The 23,332-nt window shown below is 42.9% G+C and overlaps 1 protein-coding gene across 4 annotated transcripts in view; it reads left to right on the top strand.

The window, feature by feature from the left end:
* flnba (filamin B a) overlaps positions 1–23,332 on the top strand; it is a gene marked incomplete at its 5' end in the record, with an annotated part of 180,105 nt that overhangs the window by 114,225 nt on the left and 42,548 nt on the right. For 3 of the 4 annotated variants that reach the window (XM_079555971.1, XM_079555972.1, XM_079555970.1), the window contains 12 exons: positions 183–337; positions 407–524; positions 3,110–3,189; positions 3,270–3,449; positions 6,244–6,558; positions 8,638–8,740; positions 8,865–9,065; positions 9,126–9,299; positions 12,802–12,964; positions 14,822–14,982; positions 17,443–17,734; positions 17,801–17,954. In XM_079555971.1, the coding sequence (XP_079412097.1) occupies positions 183–337; positions 407–524; positions 3,110–3,189; positions 3,270–3,449; positions 6,244–6,558; positions 8,638–8,740; positions 8,865–9,065; positions 9,126–9,299; positions 12,802–12,964; positions 14,822–14,982; positions 17,443–17,734; positions 17,801–17,954 (2,096 nt within the window). The remainder of the gene's footprint in view (positions 1–182; positions 338–406; positions 525–3,109; positions 3,190–3,269; positions 3,450–6,243; positions 6,559–8,637; positions 8,741–8,864; positions 9,066–9,125; positions 9,300–12,801; positions 12,965–14,821; positions 14,983–17,442; positions 17,735–17,800; positions 17,955–23,332) is intronic. The other variant, XM_079555973.1, reaches the window with a different exon arrangement.

Raw genomic sequence — 23,332 nt, 5'->3', positions numbered from 1 at the left:
TTTAAAATGTATTGAAACAGCTGCATAATCATTTGGAACAGTGGATTTTGAGTTTTTTTTACTATATTTGTTTAAAAAGAAAATACTGTTCTCAGATTTTTTCCACCACATTTAAATGATCCTCGACCAGTTACAGACTTGAAAATGATGCTGACTCAATTGTTTTTGTTCCTCTGGGTCAGGGGTGGAGAGCGGGAAGCCGACTCACTTCACCGTCGTGACTAAAGGAGCAGGAAAAGCTCCTCTGGACGTGTCCTTCTCCTCCTCGGTCAAAGACTTCGAGATCATCGACAACTACGACTACTCCCAGACCGTGAAGTACACGCCGGCGCAGCAGGTAGGACGGAGACGCTTTACTTTACCGACTCCTACACCTGATTCTTACTCAAATGTGTTTGTGCCTCAGGGGGAGATGTCCGTGGATGTGAAGTTCGGTGGAGACCCCATCTCCAGAAGCCCCTTCTCTGTGGGAGTAGCTGCTCCTCTGGATCTGAGCAGCGTCACCGTGGACGACCTCAGCGGCCGTGAGTGCAGACAGGAAATAACAGAGTTCAACATTTACATTGTTACATCAGTATTTAAAGGAACAGGCCAGCGTTTTTCCACACTGAGATATGTTCTTACCTGAGCTGTGACGAGTTCTTTAGGACCTGTCTGATCTTCAGTCACGTAAACACAGCGCAGACGGCGTTAGCATTTAGCCTCTCCCTCTCTCCTCTATAGCTCCAAAACAGGTCAAGATAGAAGCTACCAAGCTCTTCCACGTTTCCCCTATTTAAATATGGTTACGTGAAGTGTTCCACTACAAAGTATAATTACACACAATTAAACAATGTGGATTTTCTAAGCGGATAAAAGGGGGGACTATATTGTAAGGCGTAATAATACCAGGAGTAGTTCGAAATCCGTGCAGTAATCTTCACTTTACTGTGCAGATGCCAAATCCAGCAAAAAAGTGACAAAAATCCAGCAAAAAAGTGACATAAATCCAGCAAAAAAGTGACAAAAATCCAGCAAAAAAGTGACAAAAATCCAGCAAAAAAGTGACAAAAAAACAGCAAAAAAGTGACAAAAATCCAGCAAAAAAGTGACAAAAATCCAGCAAAAAAAAGACAAAAATCCAGCAAAAAAGTGACAAAAATCCAGCAAAAAAGTGACATAAATCCAGCAAAAAAGTGACAAAAATCCAGCAAAAAAGTGACAAAAATCCAGCAAAAAAGTGACAAAAAAACAGCAAAAAAGTGACAAAAATCCAGCAAAAAAGTGACAAAAATCCAGCAAAAAAAAGACAAAAATCCAGCAAAAAAGTGACAAAAATCCAGCAAAAAAAAGACAAAAATCCAGCAAAAAAGTGACAAAAAAACAGCAAAAAAAAGACAAAAATCCAGCAAAAAAATGACAAAAATCCAGCAAAAAAGTGACAAAAATCCAGCAAAAAAGTGACAAAAATCCAGCAAAAAAAAGACAAAAAAACAGCAAAAAAGTGACAAAAAAACAGCAAAAAAGTGACAAAAATCCAGCAAAAAAGTGACAAAAATCCAACAAAAAAAAGACAAAAATCCAGCAAAAAAGTGACAAAAATCCAGCAAAAAAGTGACAAAAAATTCAGCAAAAAAAAGACAAAAAACAGCAAAAAAGTGACAAAAATCCAGCAAAAAAATGACAAAAATCCAGCAAAAAAATGACAAAAATCCAGCAAAAAAGTGACAAAAATCCAGCAAAAAAAAGACAAAAATCCAGCAAAAAAATGACAAAAATCCAGCAAAAAAGTGACAAAAATCCAGCCAAAAAAAGTGACAAAAATCCAGCAAAAAAAGTGACAAAAATCCAGCAAAAAAAAGACAAAAATCCATCAAAAAAGTGACAAAAATCCAGCAAAAAAGTGACAAAAATCCAGAAAAAAAAGTGACAAAAATCCAGCAGAAAAATTACAAAAATCCAGCAAAAAAAAGACAAAAATCCAGAAAAAAAAGACAAAAATCCAGCAAAAAAGTGACAAAAATTCAGCAAAAAAATGACAAAAATCCAGCAAAAAAGTGACAAAAATCCAGCAAAAAAGTGACAAAAATCCAGCAAAAAAAAGACAAAAAACAGCAAAAAAGTGACAAAAATCCAGCAAAAAAGTGACAAAAATCCAGCAAAAAAAAGACAAAAATCCAGCAAAAAAGTGACAAAAATCCAGCAAAAAAATGACAAAAATCCAGCAAAAAAGTGTCAAAAATCCATCAAAAAAGTGACAAAAATCCAGCAGAAAAAAGTGACAAAAATCCAGCAGAAAAAAGACAAAAATCCAGCAAAAAAGTGACAAAAATCCAGCAGAAAAAAGTGACAAAAATCCATCAAAAAAGTGACAAAAATCCAGTAAAAAAATGACAAAAATCCAGCAAAAAAGTGACAAAAATCCAGCAAAAAAGTGACAAAAATCCAGCAAAAAAGTGACAAAAATCCAGCAAAAAAGTGTCAAAAATCCAGCAAAAAAGTGTCAAAAATCCAGCAAAAAAGTGACAAAAATCCAGCAAAAAAGTTAGAAAAATCCAGCAAAAAAGTGACAAAAATCCAGCAAAAAAATGCCAAAAAAACAGCAAAAAAAAGACAAAAATCCAGCAAAAAAAAGACAAAAATCCAGCAAAAAAATGACAAAAATCCAGCAAGGAATATCTAAAACAGAAATAACCCTTAAAGGGCTGTGTTTTCTTAATGGGCCTAATTGTAGCTACATTATGAAATATTAATGAGCAGGACTTTGAGCAGTTTTCTTCAGAGACTTTTTTAAAGTTTATTTCAAATAAAATTGCTTAAAATCACAACCGTCCAAACTGAGTAAAAAAATCTAGATTTTAATTTTTTGGCCACGTCGCCCTAGTTCATGGCTGCCAAGTCTCCCGTTTGGGATTATTTTCTCCCATGTTCTGCTGCAGTTTTGGCTTCGAATATAAAAGTTGTCTGTTGTGTCCAATTTTCTTTTAACTCTAAAAAAAATCCCATCGTTTTTGTGGTCGTGGCTTTAAAACATTTAACATTTTGGACTTTGAAATGGCCGTAAACCCTCTGACACCTCAGTATTTCCAAAGCCAGAGCAGACTGTGTGACATTTCTGATGGTGTTGTAGGAGTGGAGGTGGGGCAGGAGCAGCAGTTCACCATCGACACTAAAGGCGCAGGAGGACAGGGTCAGCTGGAGGTGGCGCTGGTGAGTCCTGAGCTGTGGAGATGGGACAGGAAGTGCTTTCCCAGGTGTGTGACCGTTCTCTGTCCCCGCTCTGTCCTCAGCTGAGTCCCGGGCAGAAGGCGGTGCCGTGCCGGTTGGAGCCGGTGTCGGCGGGCGTGCAGAGGGCCCGCTTCACCCCCAAAGAGGAGGGGCTTTACTCGGTGAACGTGGCCTACGACGGACACCCCGTCCCAGGCAGCCCCTTCCCCATGGAGGCCCAGCTGCCCCCGGACCCCAGCAAGGTGAGCGCTCGCCCTGCAGCAGTGTCGGGTTAAGTTTGTGTCGTTAACTCGTTAAGTTTGCTCGTTTCCCTCCAGGAAAAGCAGCTCGTTACGTTTCCTCCCTTTACATCTTAGTTTTCATGTCAGATATAAAAATGATGATGTTTATTTTAGGATGTTTTGTCTGCGAGGTGGGGGCGACCCGGAAGTAGCTGCTGCGCCGTCATTTTTTGTCACATTTTGGTCTTTTTTTGGTCACATTTTTGTCATTTTTTTGTCACATTTTTGTCACTTTTTTGTCACATTTTTATCATTTTTTTGTCATTTTTTTGTCATTTTTTGTCACATTTTTTTGTCACATTTTTTTGTCATTTTTTTTGTCATTTTTTGTCATTTTTTTGTCACTTTTTGTCACTTTTTTGTCACATTTTTGTCTTTTTTTTGGTCAATTTTTTGTCAAATTTTGGTCTTTTTTTTGTCATTTTTTTGTCACATTTTTATCATTTTTTTGTCACATTTTTGTCAAATTTTGGTATTTTTTGTTTTTCATTTTTTGTCACATTTTTGTCACTTTTTTGTCACATTTTTATCATTTTTTTGTCATTTTTTGTCACATTTTTTTGTCACATTTTTTTGTCACATTTTTGTCACATTTTTGTCATTTTTTTGTCATTTTTTGTCATTTTTTTGTCACATTTTTGTCACTTTTTTGTCACATTTTTGTCATTTTTTTGTCTTTTTTTTTGGTCAATTTTTTGTCAAATTTTGGTCTTTTTTTGTCATTTTTTTGTCACATTTTTATCATTTTTTTGTCACATTTTTATCATTTTTTTGTCACATTTTTGTCAAATTTTGGTATTTTTTTTGTCATTTTTTGTCACATTTTTGTCACTTTTTTGTCACATTTTTATCATGTTTTTGTCACATTTTTATCATGTTTTTGTCACATTTTTATAATTTTTTTTGGTCATTTTTTGTCTTTTTTTTTGTCACATTTTTGTCACTTTTTTGTGGGCGTAGAAAGTCCGTCTTTCCCGCGGGTTTTCATTCATAAATATTGACAGATTTGACATCCACGTGTCCTGCTAAGGGGCCCCGTGATGACGCTTTCACCCAAATATGGTGTTTTTCCTCCTACGAGACGCTGGAGCGGAAAAGTGGAAGAACGGGCCGAGCATGCGCACTCGCTACAAAACTTCAGGGCTGGTTTTCTCTGAATGAGAGAAGCCGCACTCGGGCAGAGCCTGAGCCCTTATAGAAGCTCCCACAGACTCCACACTTTACAGGCTGAGACACAACAACATTCTGAAGGTTTGTTCAGAGGGATTTTTTAATATCTAATTCCTAGCCTGATTTATTCAGCTTTGAAACCAACAAAACAGGCGGAATTTGAGTTTTTACAGATTTTTTCACTGATGATTAGTTTATTGAAAAACTAAACAAAATATCCAAAATCCCTCTGAAAAAATCTTAGTTTCTAATATGTCAATAAAATAAAACCATTTAATCTGGCTCAATTCATTATTTTGATTTCGTTGCCCAAAATATAGGCAATTTGGGCCATTTTAATGCTCAAAATGCCTTATTTTTATGTGAAAACATAAAATGACAGAAAAAATGCAAAACATTGTTTTCTCATATTTATATCTGTGATGTTCAGCAAAAGTTTCAAATTGACGTCTCTACATTTATTTGTTTCCCCCTATTCACCTGCAGCGTCTCGCCTTAAAAGAAAAAGTCAAAAATTCAAAAAAGTGACAACAAAAGATCCATTTAGATGAGTTTTGAAGGTCTCAGCTTCCAAATGAGCGTTACACTGGCCTATAGGATTGGGGTGAAGCTGAACTGGAGAAAATGCACTGGTTTAGGCGGGTGCTTAACCCCTTAACTCCCGCCTGAACCGAGCACATTTTCTCCAGTTTGGCTTTACCCCAATCCAAAAGCTTCTGGCCATAAGGTGAGAAAATAGAGACAAAACTGAGACGAAAACAATGATGGAAAAGTGACAAAAAAGTGATGAAAAAGTGGCAAAAATGTCACAAGAAATTGCAAAAAAAAATGACAAAAAATTGATAAATATTTGACGAAAAAATGACAAAAAAAAATGACAAAAATGTGATAAAAAAATGACAAAAATGTGACAAAAATGTGACAAAAAAATGACAAAATGTGATAAAAATGTGACAAAAATGTGACAAAAAAATGACAAAAATGTGACAAAAAAAGACAAAAATGTGATAAAAATTTGACAAAAAATGACAAAAAATTGATAAAAATTTGACAAAAAAATGACAAATTTTACAAAAATGTGACAAAAAAATGACAAAAATGTGACAAAAAATGACAAAAAAATGACAAAAATGTGATAAAAATGTGACAAAAATGTGATAAAAAAATGACAAAATGTGACAAAAAAATGACAAAAATGTGACAAAAAATGACCAAAAAAATGACAAAAATGTGACAAAAAATGACAAAAAAAATGACAAAAATGTGACAAAAAAAGACAAAAATGTGACAAAAAAATGACAAAAATGTGATAAAAATTTGAGAAAAAATGACAAAAAATTGATAAAAATTTGACAAAAAATGACAAAAAAATGATAAAAATGTGACGAAAAAATTATAAAAAAGTTACATAAATGAGTTGAATCCCCAACCAAAAAAAGATGGAAAAAAAATGTGATGACGTGAGGAAAAAGATCCTCTCGGTTCAGGCGGGAGTGAAGAGGTTAAAGTAAACTTAATGATCCTACTGTCCTACTGAAAGGACCTGAACTCGCCTTTCATCCTGCTGCTCTGTCGCCCCCTGCAGGTGAAGGTGGCGGGCGCGGGTCTGAAGGGCGGGCTGGTGGGCTGCCCCGCGCAGTTCTCCATCGACACGAACGCGGCCGGGACCGGGGCGCTGGGTCTGACCGTGGAGGGCCCCACCGAGGCCAACATCGAGTGCTCGGACAACGGGGACGGGACGTGCTCCGTGTCCTACCTGCCCACGGAGCCCGGGGAGTACCTCATCAACATCCTGTTCGAGGGCGAGCACGTGCCCGGGTCGCCCTTCTCCGCCGACGTGACCCGGCCGTACGACCCCACCAAGGTCCAGGCGTCGGGGTCCGGGCTCAAGAGGGCCAAGGTGAGGGGGCTGACCAGTGTGGGGATAAGCACTCGCACAAGGGGGAGGAGCATGTTTACACCTCAGGGATCATTTTCACGTGCAAAAGTCAACAGCCGAGCTATTAGCAATTAGCTGCAACATGCCCACATAATAGGATAAGAGTGCTTGAGGCTGATTCTATGGCAGCTTTAAGTCCAGTGTTTTTCAATCAATCGATCACAACCTCCCATACATACATTTTATATATTAGGATTAAATAAATAGATTAGTCAGTTAAAGGAACAGGCCAGCGTTTTTTCCATACTGAGATATGTTCTTACCTGAGATCTTTAGGACCTGTCTGATCTTCCCCGGTCCCTTCAGTCACGTAAACACAACGCAGACGGCGTTAGCATTTAGCCTCTCCCTCTCTCAAGTTCAAGTTTCAAGTTTAATGGTTTTGTTTAGCCCAATATCACAACAGAAGTGGCCTCACAGCTGCAACAAACATCAAGGCAATAAAACAGAGCAATAAATATGACAATTAAAAGTTCAGGTGAATCCAGGCAAATATAATGTCCAATAGGAGGTGGCGACGAGTGGCGTGGGCGTCCCCCGTCCTTAGACTCTCCAGCACGGCAAGGAAAAACTCCAAAACCCGGCAGGAGAAAAGAGAAACCTTGGGGAGAACCACTGAAGGAGAGATCCACTCCCATGGACGGACAGGCTATAGAGACCCAGGGCCGAAGGATCCCTCAGCAGACGGGCCGAGATCACAGACCGTCCAGGCCTCAGGTTCCAGAATGCAGGTTCCTCCGTTCACCCAGGTTCCTCCATTCGATCTAGACAGGCACTCCCGAGGGGGGGGGGGGACAGGAGACACCATGTGAATAGTGATGAACAGACTACAGATAAATAAAATATTGTATCATGATGAGACAAAGTCTGCAGTCAGAAGAAGAGGATAGCGCTCAGTGGACCGTACTTCCCACAGCAGTGTTTCTCCTGAGGCAGCTTTACTTCAGGCTGTGGGTCAGAGCTTTACTTCAGGCTGTGGGTCAGAGCTTTACTTCAGGCTGAGGGTCAGAGCTTTACTTCAGGCTGTGGGTCAGAGCTTTACCAAACTGACCTGATTATAAGCTCATTCGAAGAGGTACGTTTTGAGCCTAGTCTTAAATATAGGGACTGTGTCTGCTTCTTTAACGTGGGCTGGGAGTTTATTCCACAGAACCGGAGCTTGGTAGCTAAAGGCTCTGCCTCCTACAGTAATTTTGGAGACTCGAGGAATCACTAGTCCCTGAGTTTTGAGAGCGGAGAGCTCTGGTTGGCTGATATGGAATGACAGCGTCTTGGAGATAAAGCGGAGCTAAACCCTTTATGGATTTAAATGTGAGGAGCAGGATTTTAAATTTTATTCTAAACTCAACAGGAAGCCAATGGAGAGACTTTAGCACAGGAGTAATGTGTTCTCTTCTCTTTGTCCGGGTTAACAATCTAGCAGCTGCGTTTTGAACTAATTGAAGACTTTTCAGGGAGCTTTTAGGGCACGCTGCCAGCAGGCTGTTGCAGTAATCCAGCCTTGAAGAGACAAATGCGTGAATAAGTTTTTCTGCATCGCTCTTAGTTAGGATATTTCGTATTTTGGTAATGTTGCGCAGGTGAAAGAACGCTATTTTACAAGCCTGGTTTATATGAGTTTTAAAAGAGAGGTCTTGGTCAAACAGAACTCTGAGGTTTTTTACTGTAGTGCTCTCCTCTATAGCTCCAAAACAGGTCAAGATAGAAGCTACCAAGCTCTTCCACGTTTCCCCTATTTAAATATGGTTACGTGAAGTGTTCCACTACAAAGTATAATTACACACAATTAAACAATGTGGATTTTCTAAGCGGATAAAAGGGGGAACTATATTGTAAGGCGTAATAATACCAGGAGTAGTTCAAAATCCGCGCAGTAATCTTCACTTTACTGTGGATGGGTGGGAAGCAGGTGTGCATGGAGGGCATTCAGCTCAGACTCCGACCCCCATGACCCAACCCCAGATAAAATCTAACAAATGGCCAAAGAATGTTGAGCCACAACTCTGCCCGTCCACGACTCACTGTCCCGTCTGTGAGCAGGTGGGCGAGGTGTGTGTGGTGAACGTGGACTGCTCCAAAGCCGGACCGGGTCAGCTGACTCTCGAGGCCACGCCAGACCCGTCCTCTGCGTCCAAGGGAGCAGGTGAGAAACAATCTTTTTCTGCTTTGTTGGGCAGATCCGAGGTGTTTGTGGGTGGGTTCTGTCCAGGTCTCAGCCCGGCGTTGAAGGGCGGGTCTGTAATCCCTCGCCTGGTGTTTGTTTTTAGGGGGTAAAGTGAAGACGGAGGTGGTGGACAACAGAGACGGGACGTACACGGTCACCTACGTCCCGCTCACGGCCGGACTCTACACTCTGCTGCTCAAGTACGGAGATCAGGCCGTCCCGGGGTTTCCGGCCTCCGTCCCCGTGGACCCTGCAGTGGACACGTCCAAGATCAAGGCGTTTGGACCCGGGCTGGACGGAGAAGGTAGTCGTAATAACAGTCATAATGAGATGTAAAGATGTAATCCCTTTGCCTGGTCCGCAGGGGTGTTCAGAGAGGCCACCACGTCCTTCACGGTGGACGCGCGGCCCGTGACCCGGCGAGGAGGCGATCACGTGACCACGGAGGTCAGGAACCCCTCGGGAGCTCAGACCGAGACCGTCGTCACTGACAACAAGGACGGGACCTACAGCGTGGAGTACACGCCGTACGAGAGCGGTACGTCCACAAACATCATGATGGAGACTGTGAGGGACTCGGAAACATCTGACACGACCAGGGACAAGTTTGGAAACACTGGGAGATGATGCCGATCGAAAATCTTAAACCTCTTACACTACAAAAAGTGAATATCAAGTATTGGCTTTAATGACTTGAACTGAGGAAATACATCTCGTTTTGAGCGGTTTTCACTCATTTAGACACTTTTCCTGATCTGACCAAGATTATTTTGCTTGTTTGAGGACATTTCAGGCTGGTTCTATGGTTAATCTCGCTTGAAATAAGAAAGTTAAACTGCCAATGGGACAAGACCATTTTTCTTGCTCCATAGGCAAAGAAACGTACTTGAAACAACGGTGAAATGTATTGAAACATCTCAGAACAAGTGAAATAATCCAGGTCAAACGCCCAACAACTTCTTATTTAGTCAAAAGGACTAGAATTTGGATTATTGTGCTCAAATTGAGATGTTTATACTGATCTAGTAAATGAAAAATGACCTGAATTGAGGAAATGTTTCTTGTTTTGAGCGGTTTTCACTCATTAAGACCTTTTTCCTGATCGGACCAAGTTTGCTTTGCTTGTTTGAGGACATTTCAGACCAGTTCTAGGGTAAATCTCGCTTGAAAGTAGAGATGAGACCAATTTGGCAAAGAAAATGACCTGAAATAAGGACGAAATGTATCGAAACGAGTCAGAAACATCTCAGAACAAGTGAAATAATCCAGGACAAATGCCCAACAACTTCTTAACCAGTCAAAACAGCTAAAATGTGGATTATAGTGCTCAAACTGAGATGTTTATACTGATCTACTTCATTACTTTTTGCAGTGTACCCAAATCTAAAAGCTAAAATGTTTTTTAGGAGAATAAAACTTTGACTAAAATGCCCAGATATTTTCGTCAACCAAAATATCTCTAAATAGGGCGGCAACTAACGATTATTTTTTTTATCACATATAGCTTAAGTGGCGCTGTTTGAGGATGTGTTGATGGACTAAACTAAAGGGAAATGTTTTTTTAAGGCTCTATTAATGAAATTTACAATGTACAAACCACGACAGACCCTAAATATAAAATCAAAGTAGGCTTTCATCAAAAATACTACATTTTTTATGTCATTTTTGCTCCATTTGAGTCTGTGTGAGCCATAAACGATTAATCGATTACTAAAAGAGTTGTCGACTATTTCAATAATCGATTAGTCGCTGCAGCTCTATCTCTAAATAAAAATGAAAAGAAGAGACTAACATCATCCAAAGAGCCTCAGATCATTCACTGCCAAAATAACTTCTCTGAGCTTTGTTCATGTGGAGCAGCTCCATGAAGCAGAGACCATGATTAAATATGATTATAATAACATTTTTTAAGCTGTTGTGTTTTTGTCTCTTATTTGGTGTTGTTGTTTTTACCGTGTTTCAGAGTTTTTTTATGTGTTTTTGTCACTTATTTTTATTGTATTATTGTTGCTTTTCCGGCACATTTTTCTCGCTCTTCTGTTGCTTCTTTGTTGCTTTTTTGTCACGTTTCCATCCTCGTTTTTGACGCTACCGTAAATTCTCTAATACTGGCCTGTGTTCCATTAGGGGCCGGGTCTCCGACGGAGGCCGGGTCTAACAGGGGCCGGGTCTCTGTCAGAGGCCGGGTCTCCGACAGGGGCCGGGTCTCCGACAGGGGCCGGGTCTCCGACAGAGGCCGGGTCTCCGACAGAGGCCGGGTCTCTGACAGAGGCCGGGTCTCAGACAGAGGCCGGGTCTCAGACAGAGGCCGGGTCTAACAGAGGCCGGGTCTCAGACAGAGGCCGGGTCTCCGACAGGGGCCGGGTCTCTGACAGGGGCCGGGTCTCCGACAGGGGCCGGGTCTCAGACAGAGGCCGGGTCTAACAGAGGCCGGGTCTCAGACAGAGGCCGGGTCTCCGACAGGGGCCGGGTCTCTGACAGGGGCCGGGTCTCCGACAGGGGCCGGGTCTCCGACAGGGGCCGGGTCTTCGACAGGGGCCGGGTCTCTGACAGAGGCCGGGTCTCCGACAGAGGCCGGGTCTAACAGAGGCCGGGTCTCCGACAGGGGCCGGGTCTCCGACAGAGGCCGGGTCTCCGACAGGGGCCGGGTCTAACAGGGGCCGGGTCTCTGACAGGGGCCGGGTCTGTGACAGGGGCCGGGTCTCCGACAGGGGCCGGGTCTGTGACAGGGGCCGGGTCTCCGACAGGGGCCGGGTCTAACAGGGGCCGGGTCTCCGACAGGGGCCGGGTCTGTGACAGGGGCCGGGTCTCCGACAGGGGCCGGGTCTCCGACAGGGGCCGGGTCTCCGACAGGGGCCGGGTCTCTGACAGGGGCCGGGTCTCTGACAGGGGCCGGGTCTCTGACAGGGGCCGGGTCTCCGACAGGGGCCGGGTCTCCGACAGGGGCCGGGTCTTTTAGGTCTTTAGAAACTATAGCAGTAGAAATATTCCCCATGTTAGGAGTTTGTCTCATACTGGTGTAAATGAAAACTCAGGTGCAGGAAGTAACAAACTGAACCCGGGCCGAGGGCGACGCTGCGGAGGAGCTGATCCCAGCGTAACTTTGACACAGATTTAGCCACTTTTCAAACCTCCTGTGACTATATTTGGAAACAGGGCAAATGTTTTTGACCCTCCAGGGTTTTAATAAAGTCTCCATCGCGTCTTCAAAGCACGTCCAGCTGCTCCGTGTGCAGGTCAGTCCCACGCCTCAAAATAACTCCTCCCATCAGCGCGAGCGTCTCGTCTTCTCTCGGGTCAGTCTCATGATCGATCACAAACACAAACGCTCCGTCTAAACTCGCCTTTTACTCAAGATAACAACAAATAATCCGGTCCGGTAAAAACGAAACAGAAACCTGCAGCGACACTGATGTCAAAGCTCCGCTAACAGCAACGAAACACTTCCTGTTGTCCCGACAAAATAAAAGGCGTCAATGTTCCAGCCGCTGGGAGAGGGTTTGAAATGTTCAGTAATAAATGAACCTAATATTTTAGGTGCAAATGGACACAAGTCTGTTTTTCTTCGTTTTCCTGGTCGTCCGTTTTGTTCAAATAGAAATAAAGGCCTGTCTCTAATTGTGGCCTGGTTCCAATAAAGGCCTGGTCCCAGATGCCCTGGAGTAAATTAAGGCCCCGGCCGATATTGGAGCATTTACGGTATTTTGATGCTTTATTTCAAGAAGCTTTTAGATTTTGGGTGAAGCCAAACTGGAGAAAATGAGCTTGGTCCCGGTGGGGGTTGAGAGGTGAAATCCTGGGCCTATTGGCTGATCACATGTCTCTCTCCCAGTGTTTCTGATCCTGTTTTTAGTTCTGTGATCAGTGTTTTGATGGAGGCCAGTGGGTAAAGTGTTTCTGATCCTGTTTGTAGTTCTGTGATGAGTGTTTTGATGGAGGCCAGTGGGTAAAGTGTTTCTGATCCTGTTTTTAGTTCTGTGATCAGTGTTTTGAGGCCAGTGGGTAAAGTGTTCCTCTAAAGTCTCTCTCCGTGTGCCCAGGCTCGCACAGCGTCGACGTGATGTTCGATGACACCCCCGTCCCCAACAGTCCGTTCAGAGTCTCCGTGTCCGAGGGCTGTGACCCGAGCCGAGTCCAGGCCTCAGGTCCAGGTCTGGAGCAGGGACTGACCGATCAGACCAACCACTTCAACATCGTCACCAGGTAACGCTCTGGTTCTGACCTCTGAGTGTATTAGGAGTAAAACACGGTAAACTTCAATGTCCAACTGGTCCAATGCTCTGATGTTCCGCCCCTCCTGTGCTCCGTAAAGAAATATGTTTATATTTAATGATCACGTTAAGGGGGCGGTTCCAGCCCATTAAACACGGCTTGTATTTTGTGTTTACTACGGTTTGTTACGATTAAAGAGATTCTGAATCTTATTTTTAGCTGGACTTTCCCTGGTTAAAGTAAGGGTCATTATCTGGAAAAGCGCCTTCAGGGCGAAACAAGATGGCGGCACGGTGGCGCAGCGGTTAGCGCTCTCGATTCCCACCTGGACGGGGCCTTTCTTTGTGGAGCATGTTCTCCTCGTGTCTGCGTAGGTTTCCTCCGGGCACTCCGGTTTCCCCTACCACTAAAAACATGTACAATAGACTCCTCTCTAGGGCCAGGACTCCCCTGAAAAAGAGATTCTAAATCTCAGTGGGACCATCCTGGTTAAATAAAGGTCAATAATAATAACAATCCGGTTCGCCCTGAAGGTGCTTATTTTCCCGATAATGACCAGCGTTCTATACATTATCCACTTATTACACGGCCATTTGCCAACTGAACACCTTTATCAGAGAATAATGACCGGGAGAATGTTGGGAAATCCCATTCAAATCAACGGAGCTTCTACTTACGCTGTGAAGAGCCGGATAATAAGGTCAAATAAATTAAAGCGGCACTAAATAACTTGTTTACCTTAATAAATCCTTTCCGTAGTCCCTGTGGGGGCAAGTGTTAATGGGATGATTGGGAGGTCAGAAAACCACTCTTGCAGCTTTCCTGCCTCCGGGTCGGAGTCACCAATACCCACCAATGGAATCACGAAGAAGAAGCTAACAGGCTAACGGGTAAAGCTAACTACGGGCTAGCACCACTTAAACAGTATTTACAGCCAAGTGTGAGTGAAAAAAATATTTCCATTGTGTAATTGGATGAACAACATCCCTCTGTCCCTTTGCCTTTTCTGTCAGCGCAGGATTTAATAAGGTGAGGGAGACATAAGCTGAGGAGACAGCTCCTGAGCTGAGGAGCCGTCTCCTCAGCTCAGGAGCTGTCTCAGCTCACTGCTCTGGCCCTGGTCTACGCTCAGCCCTGACTTAGTCTGAATAATACAGCTCATTTTCAGAACATTTTATAGCAACAAACAGAACGTTAAAGTGACTGACTTCTTACCGCGGGCTTTATCCGGGCGGTCTCGACACGCGGCGCTGACAGTCTCGCCCTGACAGTCTCGCCCTGACAGTCTCGCCCTGACAGTCTCGCCCTGACAGTCTCGCCCTGACGGCCCTCTCGTTTCCTTTCCCCTTAATAATCCCGTCATGTCGCGCTGGCTCCCGCTTACTTCACTCCCGGGTCTCCCTAAGATGGGCTGTACCATCTTCTCAAACAGGGGGAAACACGGGGACGGCACAGCTGCTCTTATTGATCAGGAGCGTCAGCGCCGCCGCGGCTCGAGAGGCAGAGGAGGAAGGAAGCGCGATTTCAAGTTGTTTAACATTAAAGCTGTATTTTCAGCACAGGTTGGCTCAGTAGGGCAAATATCTAAGAACAATAAAAGAAACAATACTTAATATTTGGGAGGAAAAAAAACTGGTATTGAGAAGGGCACTTAAAGGGCACAGGGCAAAGGGGCAGGTGCTTGAGCACCACCTGGGCTCTCCCTGTGCACCTCCCTGGCGTGTTCTCTTCTTGAATATCATGTTTCATTGTAAGTCCGCTTTGTGTAAAACAATGCTCTCACTTGACCTGTACTTTCTTCTGTATTTAAGCGCATCTCTCCTCCTCATTCTTCTGTGTGTCCCTCAGGGGTGCAGGGATCGGAGGCCTGGGCATCACAGTGGAGGGCCCTTCAGAGTCCAAAATGTCCTGCAAAGACAACAAAGACGGCAGCTGCAGCGTGGAGTACACGCCGTTCAGTCCTGGAGCGTACGACGTGAACATCACCTACGGAGGAGAGCACATCCCAGGTCAGAGACTTCACACTTCTGACGTGGATCATGACAGAGGGACCTTTTAGGTGAAGAGACGAATGTGGCTTTGAGGAAAATGCAGCTCACGTTGGATGTTTATGAGATAAACTTTCCAGATTGAGAAGGTTTACTTTGTATGTGCGCCGAGCCGCAACTTATTCAGGTCATTATTTCTCATATTTTTAGCACTTGGCAAATTTAGACTTTTTGATTGAATATATGCTTTAGTAATGTAGTTACTTTGTATGGACTTCTTCAAGCTTTCCATCATGTTATTCTGTCACTCCCTCATTAAAAACATGGCTGAAGTGTTGCCTTGGCACATTCACGTATTTCTGAGTAATCTGTAAAAACTCTGATGGCGGCCATTTTAGGGATAGGTTTGCCTGAGTCCTCCTAGGAACGCCCCCACCTCCTGGAGACGCCTCCGAGCTTTGGTCACCAGCCGAGTAACCAACCACTGCTCCTCAGCAGAACCCCCTCCCCACTGATGCCACAGACAGCGTGTGGAGGGGGCGTGTCTAAAGGCTCAGAGGTTCTTAAAGAGACAGAGGCCTATTTCAAGACATTCACTACAGCCATTTTGAGAGAGACATTTTATACAAGGCAGTTATTCTAATTTACTGCATTTACAGACCAACAGAAGGTTTGTCATCATTGTAGTGTGATATAGACTGGTGCTATGGGACTGACAAAAGCACCCCCTCTTTAACGAGCATAAAATGACCAACTTGCATCTAGTCTCAACCCTTGTGTTGAGACCAATATTTTTGTAAACAGAAGCAGAAAAAAATATGAATGTGGTTATTTTGAGGCTCTTTTTTGGAGTGTACATGTTTTGACTTTAGGGTCTTGAAAGGCTGCAAAACTGAAGGATCACATGAGGGTTAAGCGTAAATGAGACGATGTGTTCAGGCAAACATAAAGTCCTAATAAGTGTCAGCAGCAGGTGGTGCACGTTAATGTATTCATCATTACAATTTAAATAAATAAAATAATAAATAAATCCCCAAATAAAATGCAGCACCAAATGAAGTCGCACTGATGTCTCAGATCTGCAGTTACGTGGAGCGTCAGAGAGAGAACTGCACTTTGCTCGGTGGCTTTATTACTATTGTCAGTTTATATTTGCTAAAAGTAACTCAAAGTATTGTGACATATTACATTTTTAAAACTGAACTTCTAATATAGAATATGTTACAATTTTAAAGTAACTTGGACACACTGTGAAAAAAGGTTCTTAAATAAGTGCATTTGTCCCCTTAACTCCCGCCTGAACCGAGCACATTTTCTCCAGTTTGGCTTTACCCCAATCCAAAAGCTCCTGGAAAAAAGGTGAGAAAATAGCAACAAAACTGAGATGAAAACAATGATGGAAATGTGACAAAAAAGTGAGAAACATTGATGAAAAAGTGGCAAAAATGTCACAAAAAATTGACAAAAAATGTATAAAAAATTACAAAAAAATGATTTAAAAAAAATGACGAAAAAATGACAAAAATGTGACAAAAAAATTACAAAAAATTGACCAAAAAAATGACAAAAAATGTGACAAAAAATTAGAAAACTGTGATAAAAATTTTACCAAAAATGTGAGAAAAAATAACAAAAATGTATAAAAAATTACAAAAAATTTATTAAAAAAAATTGACGAAAAAATTACAAAAATGTGACAAAAAAAATACAAAACTGATAAAAATTTTACAAAAAAACGACAAAAATGTGAGAAAAAATGAAAAAAATGTGACAAAAAAATTACAAAAATTTGACCAAGAAAATGACATAAATGTGACAAAAAATGTGACAAAAAATTAGAAAACTGATAAAAATGTTACCAAAAATGTGAGAAAAAATGAAAAAAATGTGAAAAAAAAATTACCAAAAATGTGACAAAAAAAAACAAAAATGTATAAAAAATTACAAAAAATTGATTAAAAAAAATTGACGAAAAAATGACAAAAATGTGACCAAAAAAAATACAAAACTGATAAAAATTTTACAAAAAAAATGACAAAAATGTGACAAAAAAATTACAAAAATTTGACCAAAAAATGTGACAAAAAATGTGACAAAAAAGTGACAAAAAATGACAAAAATGTGACAAAAAATGACAAAAATGTGACAAAAAATGACAAAAATGTGAAAAAAAATTTACCAAAAAAATGACAAAAATGTGACCAAAAATAACAAAAATGTGAGAGAAAAAATGGCAAAAAAGTTACAAAAATGAGTTGAATACCCAACAGAAAAATGATGTTAGGAGGTTAAGTAACTAATTTCAAATAATCAGTCCATGGGGCAACTGCACACGTACATGAATAAACAAAAGCACACAGTACAACAGCCTTTTTTCAAGTAAATATATATCTTTTTTTTGTATGCTTATGAGTGCATGGAGATCTTTTTTTCTTTCCCCAAGAACCGATTTCTGGAAGTGACGTTTCCGTCCTTTTGCAGGAAGTCCGTTCAAAGTCCCGGTGAAGGACGTGGTGGACCCCAGCAAGGTGAAGGTGTCCGGAGCGGGCGTGGGGTCCGGCGTTCGGGCGGATATCCCACAATCCTTCACTGTGGACTGCAGGCGGGCGGGGGAGGCGGACCTGGCCGTGACGGTGAAGGGGCCCGCGGGAGTGACGGAGGACGTGGAGGTCACGAAGAACCCGGACGGGACGCACTCGGTGGCGTACACTCCCTCCTCTGAAGGGCTCTACTCTGTGGGGGTGAAGTACGGCCAGCAGGACGCCCCCCGCAGGTCAGTGAGGGGATCCTGAGCTTTGAATGTGTCGATCCGCGGTCTCATCTGCTCGTCTCGTCTCAGTCCGTTTAAGGTGCGAGTTCTGCCGACGCACGACGCCAGTAAAGTGAGGGTGAGCGGTCCAGGCCTGAGCAGCGGGATCCCGGCCAGTTTCCCCGTCGAGTTCAGCATCGACGCCCGAGACGCCGGCGAGGGGCAGCTCAGCGTCCTCATCACGGTCAGTGAATACGAGTCAAACACCGGGGGGGGGAAGAGAACATGGGGATCAGCAACTAGAGGATGCTGCTCTTTTACAATACTGTGGTAGTTTTAGTAAAAGCCAGCTGGAATGTGCAAAAATCCCTTGTGCGCGCTCAGTTAGTGATGCGCGGGTCAGGTTTTTTTCAACCCGCGGGTCCCGCATTTGGAGCAGGTTCTAACCCGCCCCGCCCCCACAAAATATTACGCGTTACAAATAAGATCCGTATGAACAGCACCGGCCTGTCATCGCGCTCTCTCTCCCTCCCTCTGAAGAGCGCTGGGCAAGAGGGAGAGAGGAAGAGCAGAGGTCGGCCTAACACGAAGTCACACAGTCGCACATACGGTGGAAAACCGGAGACATGAGCTCCACAAACGCATTCTCTGGATCACAAGCTGCAAAACGCTGCTGGTTTTATGAAAATCCCACGTATATTTACGCCAAAAACCTGCTGTAAAGACGACTGAATAAGGTGTGACTGAATTCAATGGATCCGCGTACGGAGGCATAGGGTGCCCGCGACCGGCATTTTTTGACCCGCCCCAACCCGTCCCGTGATCGAAGGATCACTACGCTCAGTGTACTTTTGGGTATTTGGATTTTCTTCATTGGAATGAAAATAAAAAATGGGAAAACAAGTTGTTTTTCAGTTTTGGTTTGCAAATCAAAAAACGAAACATGGAAAAAAAACAGCCATTTTTCAAGTGAATGAAATGTTGTTTTTAAAGATAAAGCTGATTTTCATGCATTGTATATTTAAAAAAACAAAAAACAAATTAAGATGAAAACGAAAAATAACCCAGTTTTCGTTTATGTAGCCGGGGATTTTAACTTGCATGTTGACTCCCCCACAAACCCATTGGCTTTTGAGTTTCTCGAACTCCTGGACTGTCTCCATCTTAAACAGCATGTAGAAGGGCCCACACACACCAAGGGGCATACCCTCGATCTGGTCATCACCGACACTGCCCCTATATACAACCTTCAAGTCCACGACTTAGGCGTGTCTGACCATAAGGCCATTTCAATGGAGCTGTCCCTAGGATGCCCATGCTCCAGACCAAAGCGTCAAATGCAGTTTAGAAACCTGAAAACGATAGATTCAGCCTCCATGAACCAGGACATTCAAAAACTCTCCTCACTCTCTAGTTTTCCAACAGTTAGTGCATCTGTTCAACATTACAACTCAGGCCTTCATAATATTCTCGACATCCATGCACCATTAAAAACAAGAACAGTTTCTTTTCCCAGATCATCCCCATGGTTCACAGATGAGCTGAGGAAAATGAAAATGACTGGTCGAGCCCTGGAGAGGCAGTACCTGGCTAGCAGGCTGGTAGTACATAAAGAAGCCTACCGAAACCATCAAAAAGCCTATTCCAAAGCTCTAGCTACAGCCCGCTCTCAATTCTATTCACACAAAATCGCCAGTAGTTCAGGAAATTCAAAACAACTATTTTCCACAGTTAGCTCGCTCATCAAACCCCACACACATGCAATCAGTGATACCACTGAGGATCAGTGTAATGGGTTCATGGACTCTTTTACCCACAAGATTGACACTATACGTTCTACCTTTCCTGATCTGACCCCCCTTCATCCAGAAAATATGCTTTTGGAGCCACTGTCCACATTCTCTAGTTTTCACAGTACTACACAGACAGAGGTAGAGGGCATCATGATGAACATGAGGGCCTCTACATGCTCCCTGGATCCACTGCCAACTCCACTTATAAAAGCCAACATCCCCGCCATCAGTCCATTAATTACTGCTGTAATAAATCATTCATTAAAATCTGGTGAAGTCCCGCCTGCTCTTAAAACTGCTGTCATACATCCCCAACTGAAAAAACCCTCATTAGATCCTGATAATCTGGCAAACTACCGACCAATATCCAACCTACCGTTTTTATCCAAGGTCCTGGAGAAGGCTGTTGCAGCTCAGCTTCATCATCATCTTCAAACACATAATCTGTACGAAAAATTCCAATCCGGTTTCCGGTCAGCACACAGCACAGAGACTGCCTTGGTGAGAGTAACTAATGATTTGCTGATGGCTGCAGATCAGGGCTCACCCTCCCTCCTGGTCCTCCTGGATCTGTCGGCCGCGTTTGACACCGTGGACCATCACATCCTGCTCCATCGGCTCCAGTCGGTTGTTGGCCTCACTGATACTACCCTTGACTGGTTCCGCTCATACCTCGGAGGAAGAGAGGAGTATGTTGCCCTGGGGCAGGCCAGATCGTTGCCTCACACAGTCACCTGTGGGGTCCCTCAAGGATCGGTCCTTGGGCCGGTCCTTTTTACTATCTACATGCTCCCCCTTGGCCAGGTCATTAAAAACCACCAAGTCTCTTTTCACTTTTACGCTGATGATACACAGCTATACATGAAAATTGACTCTACATCCTCCTCAGTCCCACCGTCTGCACTCCACCTCTGCCTGGAGGAGATAAAGGCATGGATGACTAACAACTTCCTCCAGTTAAATAGCAGCAAAACTGAAGCCATCCTGATTGGCACCCGGCACCAAATCCAGTCATCCACCATATCCAATATTCATGTCTCAAGCCATAACATTCCCCTTTCCTCCTCCGTTACAAACCTAGGGGTCAGATTTGATCCTCATCTGTCATTTGAGAACCATATCCGCCACCTCTGCAAAGTGTCCTTCCATCACCTACGAAACATCGCCAAACTCCGCCCCTCCCTCTCACAATCAGACGCTGAGAAACTGGTCCATGCCTTTGTCTCCTCCAGGCTGGATCACTGCAATGCCCTCCTCGTCGGGATCCCTGGTAAGAGCCTCCTGAAGCTCCAGCACATTCAGAACTGTGCAGCCAGGATCCTGACGAGGAGGCGCAAATATGACCACATCACCCCTGTCCTCCGGTCCCTTCATTGGCTGCCCGTCCATCACAGAATCCACTATAAAATCTGCCTCCTCACAGACCAGTGTGTCCCTGGAACAGCCCCGGCATACCTCACTGAGCTCCTTACCCCACACACCACCACAAGGCGCCTACGGTCCACTTTCACCCACACCCTTCACCAGCCCGTGACCAAGCTCTCCACAATGGGCGACAGGGCCTTTAAGGCAGTTGCCCCGAGACTCTGGAATGCCCTGCCAGAGTCCCTGAGGGCTCCCCAGAGTGTTGAGGCCTTTAAAAAAGGCCTAAAAACACATTTATTTTTAAAGGCCTTTTCAGACTAATTTGTTTGTTTGCTGTGTTGTTTTTACTATGTGAATGTTCTTTTTGTTTTTATCAGATTGTATTCTTCTGTTGTAGCACTTTGAGGTTTCGCTGAAATGTAAAGTGCAATATAAATAAAATTTATTATTATTATTATTATTATTATTATATTTGCGCGCCAAGAGCGCTGAATATAAACGCCTCTGATATGAAGGTGCAGTTTGTGCAAAAACATCCGCCTTGTGATTGGCAGCCTTTGGCTCGAAGTGTTGCCGCTGTATCAGCACATTTAGGCCATTCCTTTGGTTCAGCAGACACTATAGATTCTATAATAGGAACGATGGCAATAAAAAAAATCTTTATACGAGGCCGGAGTCTGGGGTCTCCTTTGTGCACAGGGAGGCACTGGTGTGAACCCAAGAGCGCAGGACTTTCTCTGAACACATTCACTTTCATCTCAAGTTAGCAAAGGTCGTTTTTTGATTTGCAAACCAAAATTGAAAAACAACTTGTTTTTCCATTTTTTATTTTCATTCCAATGAAGAAAATCCAAATACCCAAAAGTACACTGAGCGTGCACAGTAAACAGCAGCCGGAATGACTGAAACAAATGGGAGTAAAATGACCTGCAGTTAATGAAGAGATGTTCCAGAGCCGGAGATCACGGTCCCACCAGAACAGCAGCGGTTGTTGATGTAGAAACAGAGCGTGGGAGGTGTAGCATCTGTCTGGTGTCTGTAAGGCCATGAGGAGGAAGTGAGCGGATGTTAGAACGTGCCGGGTAAGGAGGTGTTTGTAAAGGCACAGCCGGGCTCCAGCCGCCTCCCTCTCCTGCGGCGTTTCACTCTTTGGGCCAAATCCACAGCAGACGTTAGAAGAACTGGTGGTTGATCCGTTGAGTTTTTGCCACACAGCCGTCAGATCTGAGTGTAGTGAGAGGCACAGACTGGCAGCCTCGCTTCAGTCAGTCTGCCCCAGGGCAGCTGTCCAACCCAACCCAATCCACTTTATTTCTACAGCACATTTTATAAACAAGTGTTTCCACATAAAATCGGCAATATAGGAATAAAAATAAATAAATAAATATAATAAAATCAAGTGAAACCAAACTATACCTTCAGCTAAAATGATAAAATAGTTTAAAACATAAATAAGATGCAATAAAAAAAGAAGTTTAATAAAATTGTAAAAACAATAAAAGAAAATAAAAGACACAGACGACCACACAACTCACGTGGTGTTAAAGCCCGAGAATAAAAGTGGGTTTTAAGGCGAGAAACTGTAGGTGAACAGGGAAAAAATGTATATTTACAGATTCAATTTGAAACTGTTGCTGTCGATCACTGGAATACATGTGAGTTTTCTGTCATTTTATCTTTTCATATCAGAACAAGGTGTTTTATGCCTAAAAATGCCCCAAATTTCACATCTTTTCTGCGACGAAATCTGAATAATGGACAGAGCTACATTCAAACTTATGGTTTCATTTTATTGATAAATGAGTTACCAAGACTTTCTCAGAGCGGATTTAGGATTTCTTGTTTAGTTTTAAAATAAGCTGTTTTTTAGTGGAAAAATTTGTAAAAATTAAATTCTCTCCTTATTTTTTGACATTCAAAACTCTATAAATGGGGCTTTAGGGATTAAATAATAAAAAATCCCTCTGAAAAAATCTTCCAAATCTTGTTCAGTCCAAGGCTGGAAAATGTGAAGTCTTTAGGTCCGACTGACGTGGACATAGTGTCGCCACAATGACAGAAACATGTGTTTGGAGAAAAAGGCCCTTGAAATTGTGTTCTCCCATATAAGTCTATGGGGGAACTTTGAATCAGCGCAATATTTAAACATGTTATTGTGAAGATTAGGCATGTTTTCTGTTTCTGGGTGAAAGCTTATATGTTCAGAGACAGATTTGGCCCAAAACCTGAAAACTGAAAACATTGAGTTTTGCCTGTAGTGTCTCCCCTTAAGACGAGATTTAAAGCTGTGACTACAATAGTAACTTACCACCACCAGTGAGTGTCCAGAAAAGTGCTAATATAAAACCTATGCAGCATTATTATTATTATTTTTATATATTTTTTTGTTGTTGTATTTTTTGTATTTTTTTGTACTTTTATTGTTATCTCGGATTTACCATTTCTGTTCTTTTTCCTCTCCTCT

This window comes from Gobius niger (assembly GCF_951799975.1).
Source record: "Gobius niger genome assembly, chromosome: 5".
NCBI classification, from domain to species: Eukaryota; Metazoa; Chordata; class Actinopteri; order Gobiiformes; family Gobiidae; genus Gobius; species Gobius niger.
Note: the sequence above shows the minus strand (reverse complement) of the source record. Positions and strands in the feature narration are given on the sequence as shown.